Source organism: Prunus persica, chromosome G3, assembly GCF_000346465.2.
Source record: "Prunus persica cultivar Lovell chromosome G3, Prunus_persica_NCBIv2, whole genome shotgun sequence".
Taxonomy (NCBI): Eukaryota; Viridiplantae; Streptophyta; class Magnoliopsida; order Rosales; family Rosaceae; genus Prunus; species Prunus persica.
The window spans coordinates 2391667-2417382 of NC_034011.1; the positions used below are offsets into that span (position 1 = coordinate 2391667).

Genomic DNA, 25716 nt, shown 5'->3' on the forward strand with positions numbered 1-25716 from the left:
CAAAGTCACACGTAAGCGGCAGCAAACCTGGGCCTTTTTCTACCGTAGAGAATCTAGACCAGATCATTGTCACGGATCCAATTCTATACTAATATTAGAAGTAACATCAAAGAAAGAAATGAGAAGTGAATAAGCTTGTGAGACCATTTGCAGAGACCTCTACTTTTAGTATGCAATGTAGATTCGTTGCAAATTACATATAAGAGATCGAGATTGTATAAATATATATGTATATATATATATATTTTTAGTTGATGATATTTAATTAAATTTAAAATTGGGTGGTGTCTCATTCATAGATTGAAGATTCCATTTTGTCTTGTTGGCATGTTTGATTTCTGGTTTTCCTATCTACATAAAAAACACTCGTTCTAACTAATAAGAGCTCATTTATGAGTGATTTTGGGAGGGTCAAAATTACTTAGAGTACTTCCACCTGTGCTCATTTGTTAGGGCAAAAGGAAGCTCAGCAATGAAAGGCAGTCCAGGCAAAAATGGGCCCCATTTACCCAGGCTAACCCAAAAGCAAGAATTGCTTGATCTGCTGCTTGAGTTTGCTGATCTCATACTGACATCAACAACCAATTTAAATTAAAAAAAGAAAAAAAAACCAAAAAATTCAGATTTTTTATTTTTTCTATAAATACCTAGCCATGTTCTTCACTTCCCACAACAAGACAACATACAAATTGCTCTCCTCATATCTCATGTGAATAGTGTTTGCCTTGATTTGCCATGACAATGGTTGAAAAGCAAAATAAAAAAGAATAGGGCAATCACTATTCACGTGAATAGTGTTTGCCCTTACTTGCTATTAACCATGGCACCATGGGTGGAATTGCTCTTAAAGGGAGAAACATCTCTCATGTGCTTCTCCATATAATTACTTTAAGTGATTTTAAGCGATTTTGAGAAGAAGCTGTCACACCCCGGAGCTGGGGTTGGTAGAAACCATACACCCGGTGTGTGAGAAAATAAAAAGAAAGCCAAAACAGGGTTTAAAATAAACTTCTCTTATAAAAATATATCCAAAATCTTATAACTTTACAATAAAAATAAATAAAGCTCTATCACTCTCATCTAATTCAGCCTCAACCGATTTAGTCCTTGTCTTGCCCACTAATACATCTGAAAAATTAAATAGGGTGAATGATGAGCAACCACTGCTCAGTGAGTAGATTATGTAATATGCTAGTCAAGCAATGCTATTTTACACACTCTAGAAAATATCATGAAAAGATACACCAATCCAGATCATATCACATCATCTCTTCATATCTCGGTTATCCTTCATAGCATGTAACTAACCACGTGACCTCTATTGGCCTTACTACCCTATGTCCTCGTGTGGTACATCTATCCCTCTGATACCCCAACATTTAAGTTCTCATGTTCCATGAATAATACATACTTCACAAATATTCCAATATATATAGTGTGAAAGATTGCTACAAATTAGACATGTTTGACTTGAAATAGAGAGATAATTGTAAATAGAACAAATCCACGATAATTCATGGTTTTCATATTTTATCACAAAATAAGAACTTTTAGAACACATTACATAAACCATTCACCTCGATAATGAGAGCCCTTAAAATAAATTGGCAAGACAACCCATCTACCTATCTTCATGTACTATCACCGAAACCAAGCTCCAAGAGTTTCATCACCACTCTCTCCTTCTTTCCAATTTATCATGTTTAGAAACTATAAGGTTATGCTCCTATTTATAGTGTTTATAGGGATAGGATAAACTTCAATATTAAAAGGATAAGAACATTCAAGTTTATCCAAAAAATAAAGATCCTAACCAGATAAGATTATCCAAACGATAAATATCTTAAAAAGATAATATTGGTGAAGTTTATCTAAAAGATAAATATCTTCTTTTATCCGTTTAAAATATGAGTCTTCACGTAAGCACATGAGAGATGATTCTCCATAAAATCAAACTACTTTAAAGTAATTATATGGAGAAATGATTCTTCATAGAAATGACTATTAGTCTATCTAAAATTACTGTCAAACGTCTCATTGAAAAAAAAAAAATTACTTTCAAACGAGTCCTAAAGAAAAGGGACTGTAATTGTTTATATATATATATATATATTGATTTAACAGCAATATGTCACTATGTTTTTCAGAAAATATTCACTGGTTAAACAGGTCACTGTTGTATGGCCTTTTTAAAATCTTATTTTATGAATGACTGTTTTTTACAGTCAAATATAGCTTAATTAAGCAGGCTGATCCACAAGGTCAGTAACCAACAATAAGAAAAAAATTACATGGTGCATAAGATTCTCTCAAATTTCCTCCTTGTGTCTTTTTGAAAGAAGTGAAAGGTGTAAGCAAAAACCACTCAAACATCACATCCAAGAACACAGGGATAAAGACAAAACATTCCACTATTTTGTTAGCAAAAGAGTTACAAAAAACCCATCTCCTCCTCTTCTTTCCTGTACCAATGAAAACTACACAGTAAAGTTGTATAAGTACATAGACCATATAGTTCCCCCCCCCCCCCCTCTCTCTAAACATTGATTGTAATTGTACCCTCTCTCTCTCTCTCTCCCACCTCACTGTCTGCAATACTACTTACACAATGCATTCAATTTTCAATTGAATTTTGAATCAAACCCAAACCAAAGTGATGAAATCAAGTACCAAATAGAGTGTGACCACCACCACCCAATCTCACTCTCTTCTTTTTTCACTTTTTATTATTAAACTCATTAATGTGTTTCATCCATAAGCAATAAGAAGAAGAAGAAGAAGAAGCAGCAGCTCAAGCTCAAGCTCAATTTCTCTCTCTCTCTCTCTCCAATGGCTATCTCTCTTCTCTATCTCCTCATAATCTCACTCTCCTTCTCCAACTTACCCTCTTCTTCTTCTTCTTCTGATAATAATAATAATAATGTTAATAATGCTGCAAAGACCTTCATAGTCCAAGTCCAGCCAAGCTCCAAACCCTCCATTTTCCCAACCCACCAAGACTGGTACTCTTCCTCTCTCTCCTCTCTTTCTTCTGATAAAGCCACTGCCCCCACCGTCCTCCACACTTACTCTACTGTCTTCCATGGCTTCTCTGCCAAGCTTTCCCCATCCCAAGCCCAGACACTTCAGTCCCTTGACCACGTCACCGCCATTATCCCCGAGCAAGTCCGCCAACTCCACACCACCCGCTCCCCCGAGTTCCTCGGCCTCCGCTCCACCGACGCCGCCGGTACCCTCCTCAGGGAGTCTGATTTCGGGTCTGACCTTGTCATCGGAGTCATCGACACCGGCATCTGGCCCGAACGCAAGTCATTCCACGACCGAGACCTGGGCCCCACCCCCTCCAAGTGGAAAGGCCAGTGTGTCGCCGGCAAAGACTTCCCCGCCACCATCTGCAACCGCAAGCTTATCGGCGCTCGCTTCTTCTCCGCCGGCTTCGAGTCCACGAACGGAAAAATGAATGAGACCTCAGAGTACCGCTCCCCCCGCGACTCCGACGGCCACGGGACCCACACTGCCTCCATCGCTGCCGGGAGGTACGTTTTCCCAGCGTCCACTCTCGGCTACGCCAAGGGCGTTGCCGCCGGAATGGCTCCCAAGGCCCGGCTTGCCGCCTACAAGGTCTGCTGGAGTGCCGGCTGCTACGACTCCGACATCCTCGCCGCGTTCGACGCCGCCGTCGCAGACGGCTGCGACGTCGTTTCCCTCAGCGTCGGTGGCGTCGTCGTCCCCTACCACCTCGACGCCATAGCCATCGGCGCGTACGGAGCCTCGGACTCCGGCGTCTTCGTCTCTGCCTCCGCCGGAAACGGCGGTCCCGGAGGGCTCACTGTCACCAATGTGGCACCGTGGGTGACAACCGTCGGCGCGGGAACTATCGACAGGGACTTCCCGGCCGATGTGAAGCTCGGGAACGGCAGAATAATCCCGGGCATGAGCATCTATTCCGGGCCGGGTCTCGCTCCGGGTCGGATGTACCCGCTGGTTTACGCGGGCGGCGTCGGCGGCGATGGCTACTCCTCGTCTCTGTGTCTAGAAGGTTCTCTGAGTCAAGTAAAAGGGAAAATCGTCGTCTGCGACAGAGGAATTAATTCAAGAGCCGCGAAAGGTGACGTGGTGAAGAAAGCCGGAGGCGTTGGTATGATACTCGCGAACGGGGTTTTCGACGGCGAAGGACTAGTAGCTGACTGCCACGTGTTACCCGCCACCGCTGTGGCTGCCTCCACGGGCGACGAAATCAGGAGATACATCGCCGCATCCAAGTCTAAGTCCCCAGCTACAGCGACAATTGTGTTCAAGGGGACTCGGATCCGGGTCCGGCCCGCGCCGGTCGTGGCGTCGTTTTCAGCCCGCGGGCCGAATCCGGAGTCTCCGGAGATATTGAAGCCGGATGTTATCGCGCCCGGCTTGAATATATTGGCGGCTTGGCCCGATAAAGTCGGGCCCTCAGGCGTGGCTTCGGATAAGAGAAACACGGAGTTTAATATCCTCTCGGGAACATCAATGGCTTGCCCACACGTGTCCGGCTTGGCGGCGCTGTTGAAAGCGGCGCATCCAGATTGGAGCCCGGCCGCCATTAGATCCGCCCTGATGACCACGGCATACACCGTGGACAATCGGGGTGAGACCATGCTTGACGAGTCCAGCGGCAACACTTCCAGCGTTATGGACTTCGGGGCGGGTCATGTCCACCCGCAAAAGGCAATGGACCCGGGGTTGGTCTATGACATTGTCTCTTACGATTACGTGGATTTCTTGTGCAATTCCAATTATACCACTAAGAACATCCAGGTGGTGACTAGGAAGTTTGCCAATTGCAATGGGGCTAAGAGGGCAGGGCATGCTGGCAACTTAAATTACCCCTCCTTGTCTGTGGTGTTTCAGCAGTATGGAAAGCATAAGATGTCTACTCATTTTATTCGGACCGTGACAAATGTGGGTACGCCGAATTCGGTTTATCAGGTGACGGTTAAGCCGGCTGCAGGGATGACGGTGACAGTGGAGCCGGAGAAGCTTGCGTTTAGGAGGGTGGGGCAGAAGTTAAGTTTTCTTGTGAGGGTGCAAGCCTTGGCAGTGAAGCTATCCCCTGGTAGCACTAGCGTGAAGAGTGGTTCTATAGTTTGGTCTGATGGGAAGCACACTGTGACTAGCCCCTTGGTTGTGACAATGCAACAACCTCTCTAGGTGTTTGTATGTGTGTGTTTAGGGTTTCGGGTTTCGGGTTTTAGGAATTTTGCGCTCCTTAGACCTTGTTACAAAAGTCATAACTTATCTCTCTCTCTATATAAATATGTATGTATAATGAGAATGTGTACTTTGAAGGTTTTCGACTCCAGAAAACTGGTGGGGTTTGGTTGTTTGTTGTAAGTTTAAGAAGCGAAAACGTTTGTAGAACGAAAAAAAAAAAAAAAAAAAGGGATGGTTTTTGTTTTGTAGTCTTTAATGTATATTTGTTGATCTCTAAATCGTTCTGATTAGTTTATAAGTAAGATTTGTGAAGCATATGATTTTGTTTCCTGCAATATGATTCTGTTGTCAAAGTTTCTTTCTGCACGTAAACACTGAGCTAATGACAATCATTAGACAAGAAGAATCATGTGGGGTACTTGAAGCAACGACATGGCGTTTTCTGGACTAAATCTGCAAATCAGACAAACTACTTTCTTGATGGGTGAAATTATGATATAAAATGGTATATTATTCATGATTAAAAACCCATAAATTGTGTAGTGTGTTTGAAATATGTGCATGCCTAATGAGAAGATCCAACTAACCAGTTGTCTAGGCTTTTTGCAAGATCAAATTGACCTCATGCAAATCTAAATAATCAAGGCTTTTTGGAATCCCCTTTTAAGTTTCCACTTGATTTAGTTTAAACTTTATTACCTCTCAATCTCAATCCATTGACAATTTGACGTCCTACCCGATGCTTTTAGCTATAAAACACAAGCAATAACATCAGGATCTATCCGCGTACAAGTTTATGCAAAAAGTTAATTAATCCGTTTGTCAAAAGCAACTTATTAGCTGGAAAGTGTCACTTATTAGGAAAATTTTTTAAATTTATTGACCATTATAACACGGTGTTTAGCAGTTGATATTTTGTTTTACTTTGCTCATAAAATCATGATGTCCCCTTTTTTTTTAAATCACAATTTTATTACGTGTATTCGTAAAATTATCCGTGATATTCATCATTTAACTAATTCATTTGTGTAGATCTCCTTAAATAGAAGAACAACAACAAAAACCCAAACTACGATCTCAATCTTGGCTATCGCATTTGGAGAGACAGGCCAGGCAGCACACATGTCTTGGCTTGTTCTAAGAATCCAACCACCCTAGGCACCCCTGATGTAGAAATTACAGGCATTGTCTTGGCCAATCTATTCTGTCAAGTTTGATTCACAAGGTGCAACTTTGCAAGGGCAAGTTGCAAGCTGACTTTACATATTGGAGGGACCAATGCTTTCCGACGCCTCTCCCATTATTAGAATTCAAGGATAGCATAGTCCATAAATTGCAGAGGCATTTTCCTTCCTGCCAGATATGACTTACGTAACGTGGGGCATGCATCGGTGGTCAGATTCACATGTCTCACTACACTAGCTAGGTTTTGTGGAAGCTAGTCACTTCACGTTTCTCTTCCTTTTTCTCAATTTCTTGTTTTGTTGTTTGATGGAACATGTGACTTCGTTTGGGATCGCAATTTCCCCGCCAATTCCGCGAGCCTTTTACATGGTTACACCTAATGGGGACAGGAATAGTTATGAACACATTATGTGTTTGTGGTTGTAATATTTTTCTACTTCTTTGTTGTAATAATACAAGATGGTTATGTCAAGGAAACAAATTGAAAAAATGTACAATGGTTTTAGACGAGTAGCGACGAAAATAACAAATTCAGCCCTGCTGCGTCGTACTCGTTACCGTCTCTACATGTTGGATTTACTTGTACGGACATGGATTGGGTGTACATATTGAATTTTTTAACTTAAGATTTGAACATTATGACTTGTTTTAACTAAATGGAGATAACTACCGCTACGAAAAAGTATTTGGGTTTCAAGTAATATTGTGGCCCAACTGACTTTGGACAACGAAAAGGCCTGGGTAGAGATAGCTGCCCTACTAAAGCTCTGTGGTTATGAGTTGGGGTGATGTTTTGCCTTGCCCACCTAAAGACACCCAAAGCCCCTTCATGGAAAATGGGCCTAACATTTGGTGAGCAGGCCAAGTAATAAAATAAAAATAAAAGGGTTTCAAAGTGTGCCCAATTTGACTTGTTACTAATCTTTGACTGTTGAATGAGAAAATTTAGAAGACATAGAGTACGATTAAAAATCAAAAGCATGATTCTCCCAGCCGACGTCAAAATGCAGGCCACCTGATCATCTGAGGTCACACCTAACGTTTGTCCCTTGGGAGATGACAAAATATATTGTGAGTTTGTGTACGTAGCATCATTTTCTTCACCAGTCACCTCCAGCTCTAAAATTTGACATCATCTTTGCCAAACGCCAAATGAAGTACCCTAATCGGTTGAAGAAAATGACATGAAAGATATATGCACGTTGCTTACTTCGACTACAAGACCCTCTTGCATGTGTGTGAGTGCGATGACGAATCAAAGTGGTCCATATAGCTATAATTTCACAGCACCCGATAAGCTAAAGCCAAACCAGACTTGATAGGGCAAGTCTAAAACTCCATGTCTATTCTTTTCGGAATAGTCAAAAAATCTCACGATCCGTACTTTCGTATGTTGCGATAAACTCTAGATACATGTTATTAGTATATGTAAACAATGCGTGTTGGATAGAATCAAAAGTTCCTTCGTTTGGGTAAGAATGCGATATCAAAATGAAGAAACTGAAAAGGAAAATCTTTATATGCATGGTATTCCGGGGAAAACAACTTTAAATTGCAGGATTTTTGGATGTGAGAGATCGGCAGACGTAACGATGACCTAATATTGTTCATGGTTGTTACAAACTTGGAAGCTAACCCTTCCCCGTGTCTAAATGCGTAACAGTAAATGACCACCGACTCAATAGAAATAATTTTTTCTAATGATTTCTCTACCTTGATATAAATTGAAGAAAATAATTTAAATATATATATTTTTTGCCTCAATTCTAAAAGAATAATTATTGCTTGAGAGAGAGAGAGAGAGAGAGAGAGAGAGAGAATCCTTTCCCAAATTAGCGTGACATGGATGACATGGTGGCCACTCCTAGTCTTGAAATAGTATACATAATAGATGCATGGAATTCCTTCTTGTCTTTATGGGTAAAGCCAAATAACTTGAATTCACTATGTTATGAGGTATATTTTATGCAATGTAATATTTCAACTTGGTCGACAACTTGTCTTCAAGTGGTACCAATTTAAAGATTTTTTTTTAAAAATGTACACAAGATTATTCCCAGTTGGGATTAAACTAATCATGTGATTATGTGTTAAGTTTTGTCATTTGTTCAAGGTCGTAACTTTAAATGACTATAAAATTTGCATAGCTTTGGTTTTGGTTTTGGTTTTTGGTTTTTGTTTTCGGTTTTGATTTCGGCTTTGGTTTTGGTTTTGGTTTCTGGTTTTTGTTTTCGATTTTGGCTTTGGTTTTGGTTGTGGTTTTGATAAAATGGCAATTCTTTATATTTCTTCTGACCTAGTACACCCTTTAAGTTTATTTAAACTAATTAAAAGCCCTAAGCATCCATCATCAGCAAAGTCTAAAATATCGATGAAATATCAATGATATTATCATTTTTTCAGGCGTAGGATATTTTGAAACATATTTATACACATATTGTATAATTATCAATAATATCCTCGATATTATCAAAAAATATCGACGTCGATAATTTCTCACAAGCTTCAACAACATGGCCAAAATATTGAGATAATATTGATAAATATTGAAAATAGCGCTATATGGACAACTTCAACTAATCTCGGATCCATATAGATGACATGTTAACAACTATATGCAAAACTATTTTGAGAATTTATCATTTAATGACTACTCTTCACAATACACTTACTCTACGCATAAAGATGATGAACTCATAGCAAAAGAAATTAAGGAAAAAAAACTTAAAATTGGTTTTGCACTTTTTGAATAGAAGACAGCTAGGTTTTGTGGATGAGGAGGAACAGAGAAGATCCTCCACTTGGCCACTTGATTTAAGATTTTTTGTATATAATATGGTAGTACGTACTAATGGTTCTACCTAGTAATTATTATTATATATCCCAAAGAATATTTATTAAATAAAATAAAAAACCAAATGTCAATAAGTGAATCATGAAAGAGTGTAGAGCACAAGCTCCTCTTCCACCTCACCACCCTCCTGAACCTTCTTGGATCCGTCCCACAAGTATTAGTATATGTTAATATAAAATCATCAGAATAATATCTTAATTTGTTTACTCAAACGTTGGAGAGGACGCTTAGTCGGCAATTAAATTTCTAGGCTCACTTGATTAAGAGGAATGGGGGACAGAATGGGACAAAAAGCTGCAAATGCGTTTTGTTTAGCAACAAACAAATAAAAATAGTGATAGCATGTGACAAAACTTGATTTACATCAAAAGGTGTGGATAAGATAAGATCATTTGCAGAACATATTTTAAAGTTTAAACTACTTTAAACTCAATTATCTCATGAACGTTTTTTTCGATGTATCTGCTATATTTGTCAAAGATGATAGTCAATCGGTGCATATCTGTTATCTTTTGGTGTTTACGGACAATGAATTGGCTTTATGACAACATAGTTATAATCCGACTGATTTAGTTTCTTTATTTTTAGAATAAGTCGCAAAAACTCTCTTTGGGGTTTTTTTATGTAGTTTTCACTTTTCATTTGTGAAAACTTTTCACCTCTCATTTGTGAAAACTTTTCACATATTTTTTATGAGAGTTCTTATTTTTATTGTTTAGGTTTGGTTTTTCTAAGTCTTATCTCTTTTTGATTTGCAATCTTAGTTAGAATGCCTATATTATAGTTTATTCGGCTGCGTGATTGTTAGTAAAGACTCACTAAATTGTCTTAATATTGATGTTAAATTTCTTCGTAATTATAATAGCACTTTGTAGCTAGTTTATTGTCCCTTTATATCTAGTATACTATCTCATAATTTTTCAACAAAACAAAACCCAATTATCGGACCCTAAAAAAAAAGAGTTTAACTTCCTATTAGAAGGTTAAAAATTTGTGCATGAATCACATACTTAATCAAACTTAATCATAATTACAGCATCCATTGCAAAATCGTGTAGAAGTGTTCCACATCCCACTTTGGTAGAAATGTGTTTACTACTACATATGCAGTAATAGGCACCCAAGCAAGTTGGACCATGAAAGAATTGCTTATAAATTGGCAAAATAATACAACTGCACGTCAACCAAGTTATAGAAAAAGGTTTGTCTTACATCATTTTCAAAGAAACGAGACTCTCGTCTAAATACAATGCGTAATGAGCCTCACAAAACTATCGATTAAATATCTATCATTGTGATATATCCCATTCGACCCAAAAAAAAAGTCCCACGCCGAATAAGGGTCCCACTCATTTCTTTTAAGATTTGTCGCTTAGTTTTTTCCTTATCTTTTTCATTCCTCGTTTAATTGCACCATATTCTGATGCATGAACCTCCTTTCCTCCGTTGCTTATATTAAATATTTTCACTTTTTAACCCATTCACACAACTTGAGAGAGACCTCACCATGTACAGTAACTTTTGAAATTACCGCGGTAAAACAGTAGTATTTTTCCCCTTCCCATTTCACCCCTCTTCTGTGTATGAATTTGATGATTGCCATGTTGCTCTTCTGAGTTTTTTTTTACAGTGGTGGGTAACTGGTCAACAAACAGATTGATCCAGCAATTACGTCACGACAGATCGATGGTGTAAAATTGAGACAGAAATTCTGCTTACAACTGTTGTAAACATGACCTGGAGCTATCCGACATATCATGATTGGAGAAATTCATGAAGAACATAAGCATGATTCAAGGTATATACCATGATATATAAGTTGAACACATGACTAGTATTGAGAGGTTAGCTGTTTAACGATTTTAAAATAATTGTCCGTAGTTAATTGATATAAATCTCACAATACATATTACATTAATTAATGATTGAAAGTCGTTGATATGTACGAAAATTCTAGATCGGATAGCGAACAAACGAAAAGTTTTTAATGTCGTGTTTAAAGTGAGGTGAAGAAATAACACATGTCGCAACTTATAATAAAAGTAATTTTGTTTAGAAGTCAAGAAAGGGTTTCTAGTGATCAAAGCACTTTGCAAAATGTGCACGTTTCTGATTTCCGGCCACAGAACATGTGTTGTTGACACGGTTTCTTCTGTTTTTGACCAACACGTACGTACAAAGGTTTCTTATGTTGAGTCCAGAAAATCATATGATAAATCAGTGGCTTACGCATGCACGGATTATAATTTCTCATTAATTAAGATGTCAAAACGACGTCACTGTTTGAAATGAAATGGCAAGGAAATAAAAATGGACTTGATTTTGTGAAACTCGTGAATTCAAGAAAAGTTAGGTGTGGTTCAAACATTTCAATGATTTCCGGTCAAAATAGGGTAAAGGTAAACCAGTCCTCCTCATAGAGGTGGACTTATGAAAGTTAGGTAAGATATATATACCCAAAGAGTTCTTGCTAGCTATCTCAATAAATAAGGCCCACGAAAGGTAATAAATCCTCCAAATTTTTGCTACCTAATCTTGAGAATCCACTTTTTTAAAATAATAATATAGGAGGTTATTAAAGTAATTTACCTCTAATTAAATCCGAATATACAATTGAGAGTCATCGTATTTGTTGAAGAATGTAAAAAGTCTCACACCAGAAATTTGACAAGATAAAATACAACATATAATGAGTGGTTCCACTAATAATAACATCGAAACATTTTATGATAAAATTTCACTCTTACTAATTTTATTTAATTTTTATTTATTTGAAGCATATAAGATATTGTCAGGTAATTTCTACCAAAAAAGTTGGGAAAAGCTTTGATAGGTGTAAATAATGATGAAATTCTTTTTTATACAAAATTCGTCAGATTTTCTTCCACATTCCACAAAGTGGCTGTGACAATATCTGAGGTTTTTAATGACCTCTGAAGCCAAATTTAACAATGGAAAACTTCAAAAGGCGAGAGATGCCATAGCTCTATGTTTTTGCCAAGTTCCAACCTATCTCTGTATTATGCAATGACTGAACATCATTATTACTTTCTCAAGAGTTAATACACACTTACACCGATTAATAAAGGAGACCAATTATAGGATGTTCTATACGTAAGAACGACTAACGTTAACAAAAATGTCATTTTCTTTATGTACATAATTACTTATTTCATACGGAGAAATTTTCTTTAAAAATATGAAGTACTGTAAAAATTCGATGACAATCATAAATACGCAACTTCAAAACTCATCCTGTCATTATAATTACGCAAGTGCAAAGACTTATAACTTTAGTAGTTATGAGCATTTATTGGTACATGATGTAATCAGAAATAAAAGTAGATTTGATATATTTACCTCCGAAAATTCCAAAGAATATACCGGCGCACACAAAGTTGTACATGTCTACAAATGTCCAATGCAATACGAACACGCACAAAAATTTCTATTTTTTTGATGAACTCCCTTTCATAGATTTCTTATTTAAAACTAAAACACCATAACAAGTTCAAATTTACCTTTCATTTGAGTGAGAACGTTAATAGAATAGAATATAGTTTTGGTAAAGAATCGGGAATAAATTTGAAATGACCATGATCAATAAATAGTTCCTGAAGTAAAAATAAAAAATAAAAATCATCCTCATAAATCCCAAAAATTCATCTGCTACTTTTGCTTTCTATTTTGTATTTTCAGAGGCCAGTAAAAGAGCAGCGGTAAATTCAAAAGCATCACAGAAGGGCGCTCCGGAGAACAAAAGCAGCGGCATATGTAAATCTCCGCGTTAAACAAGGGCAAGAAAGTAAAAGAATCATCCGCCCCGGTCCTTTGCGCGCAAGAAAATATATATAAAAACCTTAAAACCCTCAATTTACTCAGAAGAAAATAACAAAAGCATTTCTCTTTTAACTCGCTTCGTTTCCAAAACACAAAACCAGTCGTATACATTTTAGTCTGAAAAATCCCAGCTTTTCGATTTTCCGACACCTTTTCCAGCTGCAAAGTCCTCTGAGAAACAGCAAAAATGTGTGGAGGTGCTATAATATCCGATTTCATAGCGCCGACTCGGTCCCGGCTCACCGCTGACTACCTCTGGCCCGATCTCAAAAAACCCAGTTCGGATAAGCGGTTCTCGAAGCCTCTCAGGCCCGAAATCATTGACTTAGACCACGACTTCGAGGCTGATTTCCAGGAATTCAAGGACGAGTCTGATGTGGACGAAGATGATGAAATGGTTGAGGCCAAGCCCTCTGCTTTCTCTGCTGGAAAGCCCTCTTCTGCTCGTGGTAAGCCTTACCTCTTATCGTCGTTGTTTCTTGAGCATTTACATCATTTGTGTGTTTGTTGTGTGTATTGATTGATTCTGTGATGCATGTATTGGGTTTTTGGTTTAAAGTCTGGTGATTCAATCTGTTGGATTATTTTGTTTCATACGAAAATTGAGTTGCTGATTTTTCTGCTCATGGATTAGATAGTAATATATATTTTTTTGTTTATAAATATTTTCCGATTTAATTGATGAAATTTTGTGGCTTCAAAGTGACTGAATGTTCTGAGTAAATTTTGTTTTGAATAAAATTTCTATTTAGTTTTGTTATTGTTCTATAGCAAACAGCTTTTTTTGCTTGTTAAAAAAATTATAGATGTGTAATTTTGAGTATGTGTAAGCTGATCGCTTTAGAAAAGAAGTTTGTTTTAATAATTTTTTTTTTTAAAATTTGATTAGGTATTTGTTAGGTGGGTAGGGAAAGATCTTGGTGACCTTGTATGATTTTGATCAATTACTTTTTGTTTATTAATTTTTAGGGAGGGGGAAAATAGAATTTTTATGTAAGGAATCATCACTGTAGATTTTCATTGTTCTTAAAATAATATTTGTAGGAATTCTCAATTTTTGTGAATTATCTCTAGCTAGTAATGGAATAATATTTGGTTTATGGTCGATTTTGCAAATAATCAAATATCAGGCTGGGATCCATAGTGAACTGGAATTTCCATAGTCAAATCCGGAATATATTTCTATTGATCCGTAGGAGATGATATCTTCATTTTTTCCTTCGATAATTTATATTTTTATTTGTAAAAGTTACTAGTTGCTTGTTATACCTTATGTCCTGTCAAGTTATTCTGCTTTTTATGTCATGTGATGATCATGCTTGTAGCATATGAAGAGATCACAGTTTCTTCTTGTCAATATCTTTGTCATATGCGATAATATTAAGCTTTTTTCCTTTTTCATATTGTATCAGATCGCATCTGGTATAACTATGATCCAGGCGTTTGTTTTCATTTTTTTCTTGGGGTCATAGGTGATGGAGTGAAGGTTTTTCTCTTTGAATCCTTATGGCTGTGTACCTAAACATGTTCTGAATCCTTTTGATCAATACATGAGTTTTTTTTTTTCGTGTGATTTACATCGAAGAAGATTAATGAACTTCCTTAGTGTATTTTTTCCTTGTCTTTGATATATTTCTTCTTCCAATTATTGAAGGCTCTACGACTGTGAAATTAGTGGAGTTCAATGGGCAGGCTGAGAAATCTGCAAAGAGAAAGAGGAAGAACCAGTACAGGGGAATTCGCCAGCGCCCATGGGGTAAGTGGGCTGCAGAGATCCGAGACCCAAGGAAAGGGGTCCGGGTTTGGCTTGGAACTTTCAACACTGCAGAAGAAGCTGCAAGGGCTTATGATTCCGAGGCACGTAGAATTCGTGGCAAGAAAGCCAAGGTTAATTTCCCTGATGAAACCCCACGATCTTCTGCAAAGCGTTCTGTCAAGGCAAATCCTCAGAAAATGCTACCCAAGACAAACACGAATGCCGTTCAGCCTAACCTGAACCAGAATATCAATTTTGTGAATGACCCAAATCAGGACTACTACAATGCTATGGGTTTTCTGGATGAAAAGCCAGCAACTAATAACTTTGGGTTTATGTCCACCTTCCCGGCCAATGAGGATGTTGCGCTGAAATCCTCTACCCCATCCGATGCTGTCCCGCTGTATTTCAGCTCTGATCAGGGAAGCAATTCTTTTGATTGTTCTGACTTTGGCTGGGGAGAACAAGGTTCAAAGACTCCAGAAATATCATCTGTTCTTTCATGTGTTATGGAAGAAAGTGATGACTCACTGTTTCTGGAGGATGCTAGCCCAACGAAGAAACTGAAGTCTAACCCAGAGGATCTGGTGCCTGTTCAGGATAATGCAGGAAAGACACTGACTGATGAGCTCTCAGCTTTTGAGATGAAGTACTTTCAGACGCCATATCTTGATGGGAGCTGGGATGCTTCAGTGGACGCCTTCCTCAGCACAGATGCAACTCAGGATGGTGGCAACTCAGTGGACTTTTGGAGCTTCGATGACCTGATTGGGGGAGGTTTCTGAGCGAACTTTTCCCCATACATTCTATTTTATGTAAATAAAGCTACATGTTAGTGAGTTCAATTCTGCGTCAGCTTCTACATTGTTTAATTTTCTGTTTCATGTTCACTCTCATTTTATTCAGAAAGAGATCCTGGTTGCTTTTTTACTTGTGGTTGCAGGATGCTTTTCTCTGGGTTTGGAGTGCAAGCTGTTGAACATGCATAAGGCTTGTATGGGGAGTATTTTAAGCCGTAGCAATGGTCTATGGAGAGCATATAGGTATTAGGTTTACTTTCGCCTCCAAAGACTTAGAATTTGGGTTGCTGAACTTGATGTTTGTATTCATGACATTGTGTGAGTGAGCTATGATGGATGATACTGAAACCTGGTAATTGTGAACTTCCGTTAAATTTATTTAGGTCTTTCTTTTTATAAGAGGCCATCAAATTTTGCGTATGTTTTGCGTTGTTGGTGTTAGGATCTTTGTGGAGAAAAAACTCAACTAGTTTCTTAGCTTAAACTTCTTTGTATCGACCTCTGGTGGTTGTAGACTTGGTAGTGAAGGCCACAAGATGTTTTTGACATCTGACCTTGGGAAGACGGAATTACCAAAAGACCCTGCCATTTCTGTTAATAATTTAGAGTATGTGGGGAAACTTTTCTCAGATATCTGGAGTATATTATGATATTAGCTTATGCAAGTGGCATGGAATTGGCTGTGGCCTCCAGGTTTTATGGTTTGCCATATGCCTCAGCCATGTGAAGAGTGTTTTTGCATGTCTGCCACATGTTCTCTCTCTCATGAACGGTTAAATTTTGAAAGTATACGACAGACACGTGGCGGTAGGCTGATGGATTTGTGTGTCATCTGCCTTCATACATATATATATATATATATATATATATATATAGCATCACCAGCCAAGAAATAGACAAATCAGTATGGGACTCAGAGGAGGGGGTAGCAGAAAAGCATAGCAGAAGAGAAGCATCATCATTTTAGCACCACCCTATGTATTCTCCCAGCGTGATTTGGATGGCTCTTTCTTTAGTCACATGTTTCCGTGCAAAAAGTTTGCAACTAGGGCAAATGACCAATTGGGTAGGGGAGGGACCGTGGTGGGTTTTGATTTGGTGGATCTCTAGGTTGATGGGATTGGGCGGCTGTGATTTGACCTTTGAAAAATGTGGGTTTGAATTAGTTAGTCTGTAATGAGAGCCGGTTAAGTTTCATGGATCATTAACTAATGGTTAGAATACAAGGGAAGTTGTACCTACCACACCAACCTCTTTTGGCTTCTCAAGCTTTTGATGGTAAATGAGAGGCACCTCACCTACCCAAGCGAGTGTTTTAGAAGAATCACAACATAAAAAACCAAATAAACATAGAAATGCCCCCATTTGGCCATTTGGATGACCTTTCAGGCTGGTAATAAATCAGTCTAATATTATATGTTCTGATTGCTCTGCCAAAAATTAAAAGAATGTTCCTACTGCCGTTTCAGTTTCGAGAAAACTTACATACACCGGGTTGATATAATTTCACTCATCACGTGACTAAATTGGGTGATGACCGGTGTAGACTACGGGTTACGTCAACCCGTTATAGGTAAGTGTCTTCCCTAATTCACAAGAGGGGTTGTAAGAGACTTAGGAGAGCATAAAATTCCCCTTGAAAAGCAAGTTTGAGAAAGTGCTTCCTTGCTTTACAAGTTTCCTGTGTGAAGGTCCTGGTATCACTTTAGAACGGAATAACACAAACTACAGTCGAAAGAAAGACATCAAATTCCTCCTTCCTGTACAAGTATTTGCATATAACAATCAATAAATCACATAATAGTATAGTCAATTAGCATAAACCAACATGATGATGATCCGCCATGGATGTTTCATTGCACAACTCAAGTTACTTATGTTGCCAAAAACTCTGCCATGCGTATTCTTTCAAAAGATGCAGTTTCTTTCTCCTCTTGTTTGTTACCCTAGCAATAGTTTTTCTTGGTGTAGCTGCATTGATCGTAATCTTCATCATGAAGCCCCAAAGGCCAGTTTTTTCCCTCGAAACTGTAAGCTTGGATTTGTATACGCTCGAAGCCTATTCGGATTCAACGCTGTTTCTTTCATCAGCAATCACATTGACCCTGAATGCTCAAAATCCTAACAAGGTTGGCATCTGGTATAGCCCTTCACATCTTGAAGTTTTGGATGGAGGACTGTCTATAGGAACAATCCGGATTCCCGGCTTTCTTCAGCCTGCTCACAGCAGCAACGTGAGTGTCGAAATAAGGGTTCTGTTTCCATGTTTGAATGTCAGCCAGATTGTGGCAGAGGCTTCATTGCAAGACGATTCAAGGAAAAACATGTTTCAAATGAAAATTGTAGGCGATGTTGGAGCTCACCTCTGGGTGTTTCATATAATTTTGTTGAAGATTAAGGTTTGTAGCATCTCATCATTTGGTCAAAATTAAAGCGTTTAAGCGTGTGTCCAGTATTTCAAGCCTTTCAAGTTATCTAACTCAAAATGAACCATATTTGTTGTTGAATAAATCCCATTCACCAGAATTGGATTGAAAGTCTCATCAAGAAAGAAAACACTCTTTTCTTGATTTGATTCCCTTATATTCCAAGCGTGGTTGGGAGATTATTTTTTGTGCGTCTAGCGCAATGAGAGACGGGATTCGAACTCTGATTCTGAGTGGAGATCTCAACCTTTTTTCTTCTTTTCACCCGGTGTTTTTTTTTTTTTGTAGGTTGCACTGGAGTGTGACATAAGTATTGATTATAAAGAGCTTACGATGAAAAATGAAGTTCACACCATTGGAGTTAAACATCACACTGTATGTTTCACCACTCTTGATCACATGGTTTCTTTCCCTTAATTATGGCAATGGTATATGATTTTTGCGTCACCATTATGATTCTACTCTAACAACTAGCTAGCTTCTTTTCAGGCATCTTTTCCTACCAACCCCAACACCATCTTCATCAATTGCGCATTGGCTTTGTACATATGAGAGGTGGAAAAATATACTTCAATTGTCAGCAAAATATACTTAATAAAGTTTTGAAATTAAACCCAAAACGTAATAGATTCAATCTCTTTCCTTGAAAAAATCGCTGGGATATTTCAATGAGCAAGAAATCAAGAACCAAGTAATAAGCTGTAACAGATGTCCTATCTGAGCTTGACGTTCATTGGTTTAGTGTGTATGTAATTTGATGTCTTTTGCTTTTGCGGGTTTGGAAAGCATATTCACATGTTCATGGGAAGGCACAATATGACCCCATTCTATGTACTTTGGATGATTTGGTTCATCTCAAATCTAGAGAACACCTAATCAACTATTCTTCAGACCAATCATGTCCCAGATTAATGCTGTTCGATGGGTTTGTTTACCAATTAGGTAATATTCGTTTTTTTGTGGTTGGCTCTTTATTGAGTGAGCAAAACTCACTTACCAAATTTACCTTTGTTGTTGTCTCTTTGGGAACATTTATGCCCACTTAATTTTTGTGAGTTTGAATACTTCATATGTAATGCTTATTTCCCAAATTTATGTTGCCATATGAATACTCTTTTATCTTTCCCGACTATTAGCATAAATTACTTGGTAAAAACTCATTTAATAAATGGTTCAGATTCATAATCTAACAATATAAATATTTTACGATTCAAATTCATAGTTTGATAATATAAACATCTTATATTATTAGATAGTCTGACAAGAAAACATTTTCCCGCTTCAACGTATTAAACTTTTTATTTGGGCCACACAAGTATTCAACTACTAATCATGCATCTTTCACATCAATCACTAATACCCAAAGATAATTAAGTCTCAATCCTTAGGCTAGCTATTTGCCTTTGCCAACACGTTGCCAACACGCAAGGATAATTAGGCAGTCCTCCATCCACGTTAATCCACATTTGTAATTAGATGCTATGATAGGGTACATCTTTACATAAACAACAAAATGATAGTTGATAGCTAGCTAGCTTAGCTCTTTAGAACAGAACAGATGGGAAATCGAGATCAAAGTGTACAATTTTAAATTAAACAGACTTTTTAAGCAACTGGTTTGAGGTTTGGGCCATGTGGGAATTCTATATATATATGTAGAATATGTATTCTTTATTTGTTACGATTCTTTATTTTTTCTTTTTTTGAAACTTGTAACGATTCTTTTAAATCAAAGTCAAATGTACATGTGCATGATTCATTAAAATACACATATAGGGAGTCCTATTGTTTTGTCGTCTTAGACAAACCACCAAAATGTGAGCTTTTACCCTTTATGTATATTTATGTGATTTATTTTTTGAGCAAGTTAAAAGAAATTATATGAACTCAAAACCATAATTATAACTTCAGTAAAAAAAAAGTCATAATTGTAACTTAAACAGAAAATAACAATATGTAATTCACATAAGAATTTTATAAAATGCATAAAATATCACTTGGCCCTAACTTTTTAAAAGTAATATGCGTATGTATATATAGACGTTTACACAAATTGGAGGGTCCTTCCAATTTGGAGGCCTTGGCCCGCATGTACCCTCGGCCTCCCATATCCTTATGGTATCTTGGTATCATGTGTGTGAAAAAACCTGTTTTCTTTGTAGTAAATTTGACTATCGCTTATATATATCAATAAAATAAAGACAATCAAAGACTTGGTCTCACAAACAACCTGATTTGAGCCTCTTCCGTTCTCAATCACACAGTTGTTTATTGCAAAGGGGAAATTTATAATAATAATTAGATTAGTCAAATGATGTATGTACTGCGCACTTTTGATTTCTTTCCCCGTTTCACATGATGTGTAAGGAAGAAAAATTAGGCTTTTAAGTACTCCATGGACCTGCTGTTCATTTATTCAAACATTAATGATGACATGCAAGACGCTCTTTACACATCTCAAAAAGGTAATAGGGGTCACGTTTAACACTTCCCATTTGCGAAAAAATTGTGGAAATTATAGTGCTATCTTTTCTGACACCATAAAAATTATGTATATGCGGGTGTAAATTTGATATACATTGTTATTTTTAAAAAATACCTTTTTGGGTATAGTCGTTGTCTAACATGCATCAGAGTATTTTTGATTGGTTTGGCTGCGTGTATTTGTTTGTCTCTCTCCCTCTGTGAATGTGTAAGCCTTTCCATTTTTACACGTGAATGAGTTTGTAAGCTTGATATATACATTGATAACCGAGACTGAAAATTTTGGGCCTTGTTGGAATCTAACAATGCGTCAGTCATGTTTGCAATCCTTAGAATCAAAGTTTGATTGTTTCTAATATTGCCTCGAAGAGCAATTGACTTCTCGAATTAGTAGGGGACATCAGTACAACTCAACACGTTCACACCCACCAATCCGCCGAGACACTATTTTTTTTTTTCCTTCTTGATGTCGTATTTTTATTTGCAAATTGCTAGCTGAAAACCTTTTTTCTAGGGGAAAGAGAGACTACCCCCACACCCCGGATTAGGGCAAACCCCAGACCTTTAGCAAGAAGGACCTATGCAAGGGCCCGTATGCCCTGTAGCCATATGTATGAATTTACATAAGAATTTTACAGATTACCCACCAAACACACTATTGCTGACAACTGAACTCGAATACTGATGGAGTGTCACAATATAAGGACCTTACCAATTGAGCCAACCCGTGTTGGCTGCTAGCTGAGAACTTTGCAGTGCCTCTGCAATAATATTTTCTTTGGCTATTAGAAAAAAGGAAAAATTATATCGTTCAAAGTTCAACGCCAAGTACTAGTTTGAGCGATATTTTTCTTTTAATAATTTTTTTTTTTTCACAAAATGGATATTTTCAAATTCTCAAATTCCTTTGACTTTTGCAATTCATGTAGTTGGAGAAGAAGTCTTTTCTTATTCATCGGCCAGATGTATAATTTCACATATATGATGATCAAATAAAACCCTTTAAAACTCATATTGAGTGGAGTAGACTAGCTCAAACTTTTGCATTTAGCAAAGATGATTTTATATTACTCATCCAAATTTCAGAGAGATTAAAAAACAGAGTTTTCTGTATATATTTTGTGGCTCAGATATATTTGCTCGACATTGATGTAAAATATATGTGGTGATCAACAAGTCTGCAGCCATGGCAAAGCCAAGCTCTGTCTCTCTCTTTTTCCTTCTTCAGGTAGCTTTAGCAATCTCGACTTGCGGCGGAAGCAAATCTTGGCACTCAAAGCAGCAAGCTGCCTTCTTCATATTTGGAGACTCTTACTTAGACTCTGGCAACAACAATTACATCAACACCACAACTCTTGACCAGGCCAACTTCTGGCCTTATGGAGAAACCTACTTCAAGTTTCCAACTGGAAGATTCTCCGACGGACGTTTGATGTCAGACTTTATTGGTGAGATTTGCAAATCTTTTATAATGTGGTCCTTGGTTGTACAAGTCCACTTTTGGTTAGCTAATCTAACAGAGATTTTTGTTTTGTCTGCTTATAGTTAATTAATCATGATCTTATCTAATATTTTGTATATTATTTTATATAATTTGCAGCTGAGTATGCTCACCTGCCATTTGTTCCTCCCTTTCTTCAACCGGGCTTTCACCAATATTATGATGGGGTGAATTTTGCATCTTCTGGGGCTGGTGCTCTGGTTGAGACGTTTCAAGGGTCGGTATGTAAGTTTTACATTTGAGAGAGAATGATACTGCCATGCTATTTGGTATGAAGTTGACATTTCATGATGTTTCCCCTTTCTTTTGTCTTAATTGTTAACTTTTGTATTAACTTGACAAGAAGTAAGAAAATCGAGAAAGTCGTAGGTACATGCATAGGTTGTTTCACCTCATCATACTGATATGATACAAGAAACTATTAACGAAATGACACGTAATCATTGTTAATGTGCTCTATATTCGTATCATTTACATCGGTGTGATCTCAAAAAAATTTTGAATTTAAATAACGTAAAGGCCCCGTAACAATAATTACTCATCATCTTATTATTAGTTACATGAGGTCATATTACAACCGTTGCATCTAAGAAATTCTCGAAGTACAAAATGTTTAAAATGTGCCCTTTCGTATATGAGAGTCGAGAAAATAAAAAGTTTTAAGTATTGTTGTATCTACTTTAGACTCAGAAAGTGTAGCAAAATAGTTATGGAACTTTCATATTCTCCTATTTCAGGTCATTGATCTTAAAACACAACTGAAGTATTATAAGAAGGTAGAGAAGTGGTTCAGACACAAGTTAGGCGATGTTGAAGCCAAAGTGACACTTTCAAGAGCCGTCTACTTGTTTAGCATTGGAACCAACGATTACATCAGCCCTTTCCTAACCAATTCCCCCATATTGAAGTCCTACTCTAAATCACAATATATTGGAATGGTCATTGGCAACTTGACAAGCGTTATCCAAGTATGAATTATTTAGTAGTTTATTTCTCAAGAAATGTTCTATTTTCAAATAATCTGATATGTTATGTTGTTGGTCGAAACGACACATTTCCACATGATGCTATTTAATCAGTGATGCTAATTGATAGTGTGATAACATAACATATTTAGAGTGCACATATTTGACTCTTATATATTATGATCGGGTGTGAAATTCACAGGAAATTTATGCTGGTGGCGGTAGGAAATTTGGGTTCATCAACTTGCCGACCTTGGGTTGTCTTCCGGGCATGAGAATAATCAAGCCAGAAAACAAAGGTAGCTGCTTAGAAGAAGTTTCATCACTTGCCAAGTTACACAACCAAGCTCTCTCCAAACTTCTGATTCAACTAGGAAACCAGTTGGAGGGTTTCAAATATTCACTCTACGACCTGAGCGGGAATCTTAGGCAGAGAACCAGACATCCCTCGGGATATGGTACGTACTCAATCCACACCAATCATCATAAAAATTGTCTTATCAATCCATTGATTGGATAAACATATGGGTCCTAAGTCTTCTGCCTAATAATAATCACCAGAGTTTTCAGTACATTGTTGAAAATAGGGCCTGGACCATGCTTATTCTTGCCAGTGAGGGAAGTGGGCCAGGCCGATAAGACAATCCCTTGTACTAGTGTTAGGTGTCTGGTGGACCAACAGGTCCAATAATTTGGTGGTGGACCAAATTCTTTTTTGACCTTGAGCGTGCCAATGACAAAATAGTGCTTGGGATAGTCCTCAACGTTCGCCCGGGTTACTCTCAGCCGTTAATGTAAGTGGAATTTACGATGCATTAATGATTTAGAGTCACCAACGTGCATGTGGGAGACTATACTTAACAATTTTCAAAAAATATTGCTGGTCTCCTTTTGTTTTCACTTTTCTTTTTCAATAAAGTAAAGTTGAGCAAATTTTCTAGATCAGTGTACTGATCAAATTGTTGGGTGCATTTAGAAGCCCATGTTCTTGTTCTTTTAATCAGCGTACGGACTCGTTTGGGAATGATTTGTGTAGGAAGTACTTGTGCGTTTTCAACAAAACGCTTCTGTTTATGCAAACTTATTTGCTCATCAATTTGTGCTGCAAATTAATGTTGAATGTTGTAATTGTTTGTGGTGGAAGGTTTCAAGGAAGGAAAAGCAGCATGCTGTGGTACAGGGCAGTATAGAGGGGTGTTCAGCTGTGGAGGAAAAAGAATAGTGAAGGAGTTTGAATTGTGTGAGAATCCAAATGAACATGTGTTCTGGGATTCTCTCCATCTCACTGAAAAGGTCTACAAGCAATTGGCCAATCAAATGTGGAGTGGTCGGCCATGGGACTCCAATGCCACGGGTCTATACAGTCTCAAGGATCTCTTCCTCCAAAGCTTCTAATTAAATCCTTGCATCAAATCACAAATCGTGACATATTAAATATTAAATTATTAGTCTTTTTTGATGTAACGCGCTCATTCCACCAGAATTATAACATGTGACTTTGAACATTTCAATCTTTGGTAAATTAAAATTAAAATTAGATGGAGCAGCTTAGCTGTAATTGAAGATTAGACATGTATCTTTTGCTACTTTGGTTGACCACCGCAGCCAAAATAAGTCTTTGCTTCTGGAAGAACTATGATTGAAAGTGTAAATGTCTTGTTACAATTATATTTTTCAAGTAAAACTGTCGAGATAAACACCCAAAATTATCAAAATTATTAAATATGTGACAATAGTTTTAAACTTTTTTTATACAAAAAGAAAAAAACTTTATTAGTTTTCAAGGAGTAGTTGTGTGTGTATAAAAAATTAGATGAAGCCGTCCTCAGTGATGTTTGAGGATTTCTCGTCTTTGATCGATTACTCAATTTTAAAGATATGAACAAGTTGCTAAGTATTTATAATTTGAGTCTATTGCCTTTTTTGTATAAATTTAAATTAGTAATGTCCATCAATTGAAAATGTTAGAAAGAAGAAGAAACAGTTGGAAAGATTTAATTTGCACTTTTTCTTTTCTTACCCGTCTAGAGCTTAATGTGTCTGTCTAAAGATTACTTAAAATACAACTTTAAAAGTTCGATGATCGAGCCTGCATGTGTAGAGACACTCACCTAATTCCTTAAGACATATCTTGATTTTTGTAACTATATTCGATTTAAGATTTGAAGTACTCGATTGACTATACTAATGTAAGAGCATCTCCAACCGATATGTCAAATTGCCACATGGACATGCAATAGTAAAAATTAAAGGTTAAAAATAACATATCAAAAAGCTTCATGTCAAATATTATTTTAATATTTTTTAGTCATGGACCCCATTATCATTTACTCTCTTTTAAACATTTTATGCATCATATATGCCCAATTTGTTTTTAAAAATATAATAAAAATAATGTGATATTTAACATTTCGAGTGGAGTTAAATTTTTTCCAAAGTGCCACAAAAGCCATTAAATTCAAATTTAATCGTTTACATTTGACATCTTCCTTGAAGATGTTCTAATTAACGGTCCTCTAAATGCCACGATTGCCTCGCATTTCCGGCCATTTCTACTTAAACTGTTATTCTAGTAGGTCTTGTTGACGAACTTCAAAGAATGGTAATTTCTATAAAAAAAAAAAGGCCATATCAAACATATAAAAATGAAAACAATAATATTTTAAAGTCTGAGAAGAAGGTGGTGGAGAAACAAATTTAAATGCGATAGAGTAAAAT

General features: G+C 37.2%; 4 protein-coding genes and 1 long non-coding RNA gene across 6 annotated transcripts; 4 read left to right on the forward strand and 1 right to left on the reverse strand.

Moving 5' to 3' along the window:
- On the reverse strand, window positions 995-1689 carry LOC109948208. The gene is made up of 2 exons (XR_002270813.1): window positions 1578-1689; window positions 995-1128 (listed from the first exon to the last, which is right to left on the reverse strand). It is a non-coding gene; the product is annotated as an uncharacterized LOC109948208 (long non-coding RNA).
- LOC18784492 (subtilisin-like protease SBT1.5) lies at window positions 2505-5520 on the forward strand. Its single transcript, XM_007216968.2, has one exon. It carries the CDS (start codon window positions 2830-2832, stop codon window positions 5182-5184), a length of 2355 nt encoding a protein of 784 aa, XP_007217030.1. The 5' UTR covers window positions 2505-2829; the 3' UTR covers window positions 5185-5520.
- On the forward strand, window positions 13091-16253 carry LOC18783672 (ethylene-responsive transcription factor RAP2-12). Of its 2 annotated transcripts, none has more exons than XR_002270706.1 (3): window positions 13091-13515; window positions 14721-15657; window positions 15766-16042. XR_002270706.1 is itself a non-coding variant. In XM_007215390.2 (3 exons), the coding sequence occupies exons 1-2, from the start codon at window positions 13254-13256 to the stop codon at window positions 15605-15607; spliced, it is 1149 nt and encodes a 382-aa protein (XP_007215452.1). In that variant the 5' UTR covers window positions 13092-13253; the 3' UTR covers window positions 15608-15653; window positions 15766-16253. The 2 variants fall into 2 exon arrangements, 1 of the variants encoding a protein (XP_007215452.1); XM_007215390.2 differs by having other exon boundaries at window positions 13092-13515; window positions 14721-15653; window positions 15766-16253.
- On the forward strand, window positions 16359-18944 carry LOC18783839. The gene is made up of 3 exons (XM_007216109.2): window positions 16359-18021; window positions 18337-18423; window positions 18538-18944. Exons 1-3 carry the CDS (start codon window positions 17467-17469, stop codon window positions 18598-18600), a joined length of 705 nt encoding a protein of 234 aa, XP_007216171.2. The 5' UTR covers window positions 16359-17466; the 3' UTR covers window positions 18601-18944.
- On the forward strand, window positions 21254-24661 carry LOC18782818 (GDSL esterase/lipase 5). The gene is made up of 5 exons (XM_007217467.2): window positions 21254-21980; window positions 22133-22254; window positions 22771-23001; window positions 23201-23456; window positions 24143-24661. The coding sequence occupies exons 1-5, from the start codon at window positions 21719-21721 to the stop codon at window positions 24391-24393; spliced, it is 1122 nt and encodes a 373-aa protein (XP_007217529.1). The 5' UTR covers window positions 21254-21718; the 3' UTR covers window positions 24394-24661.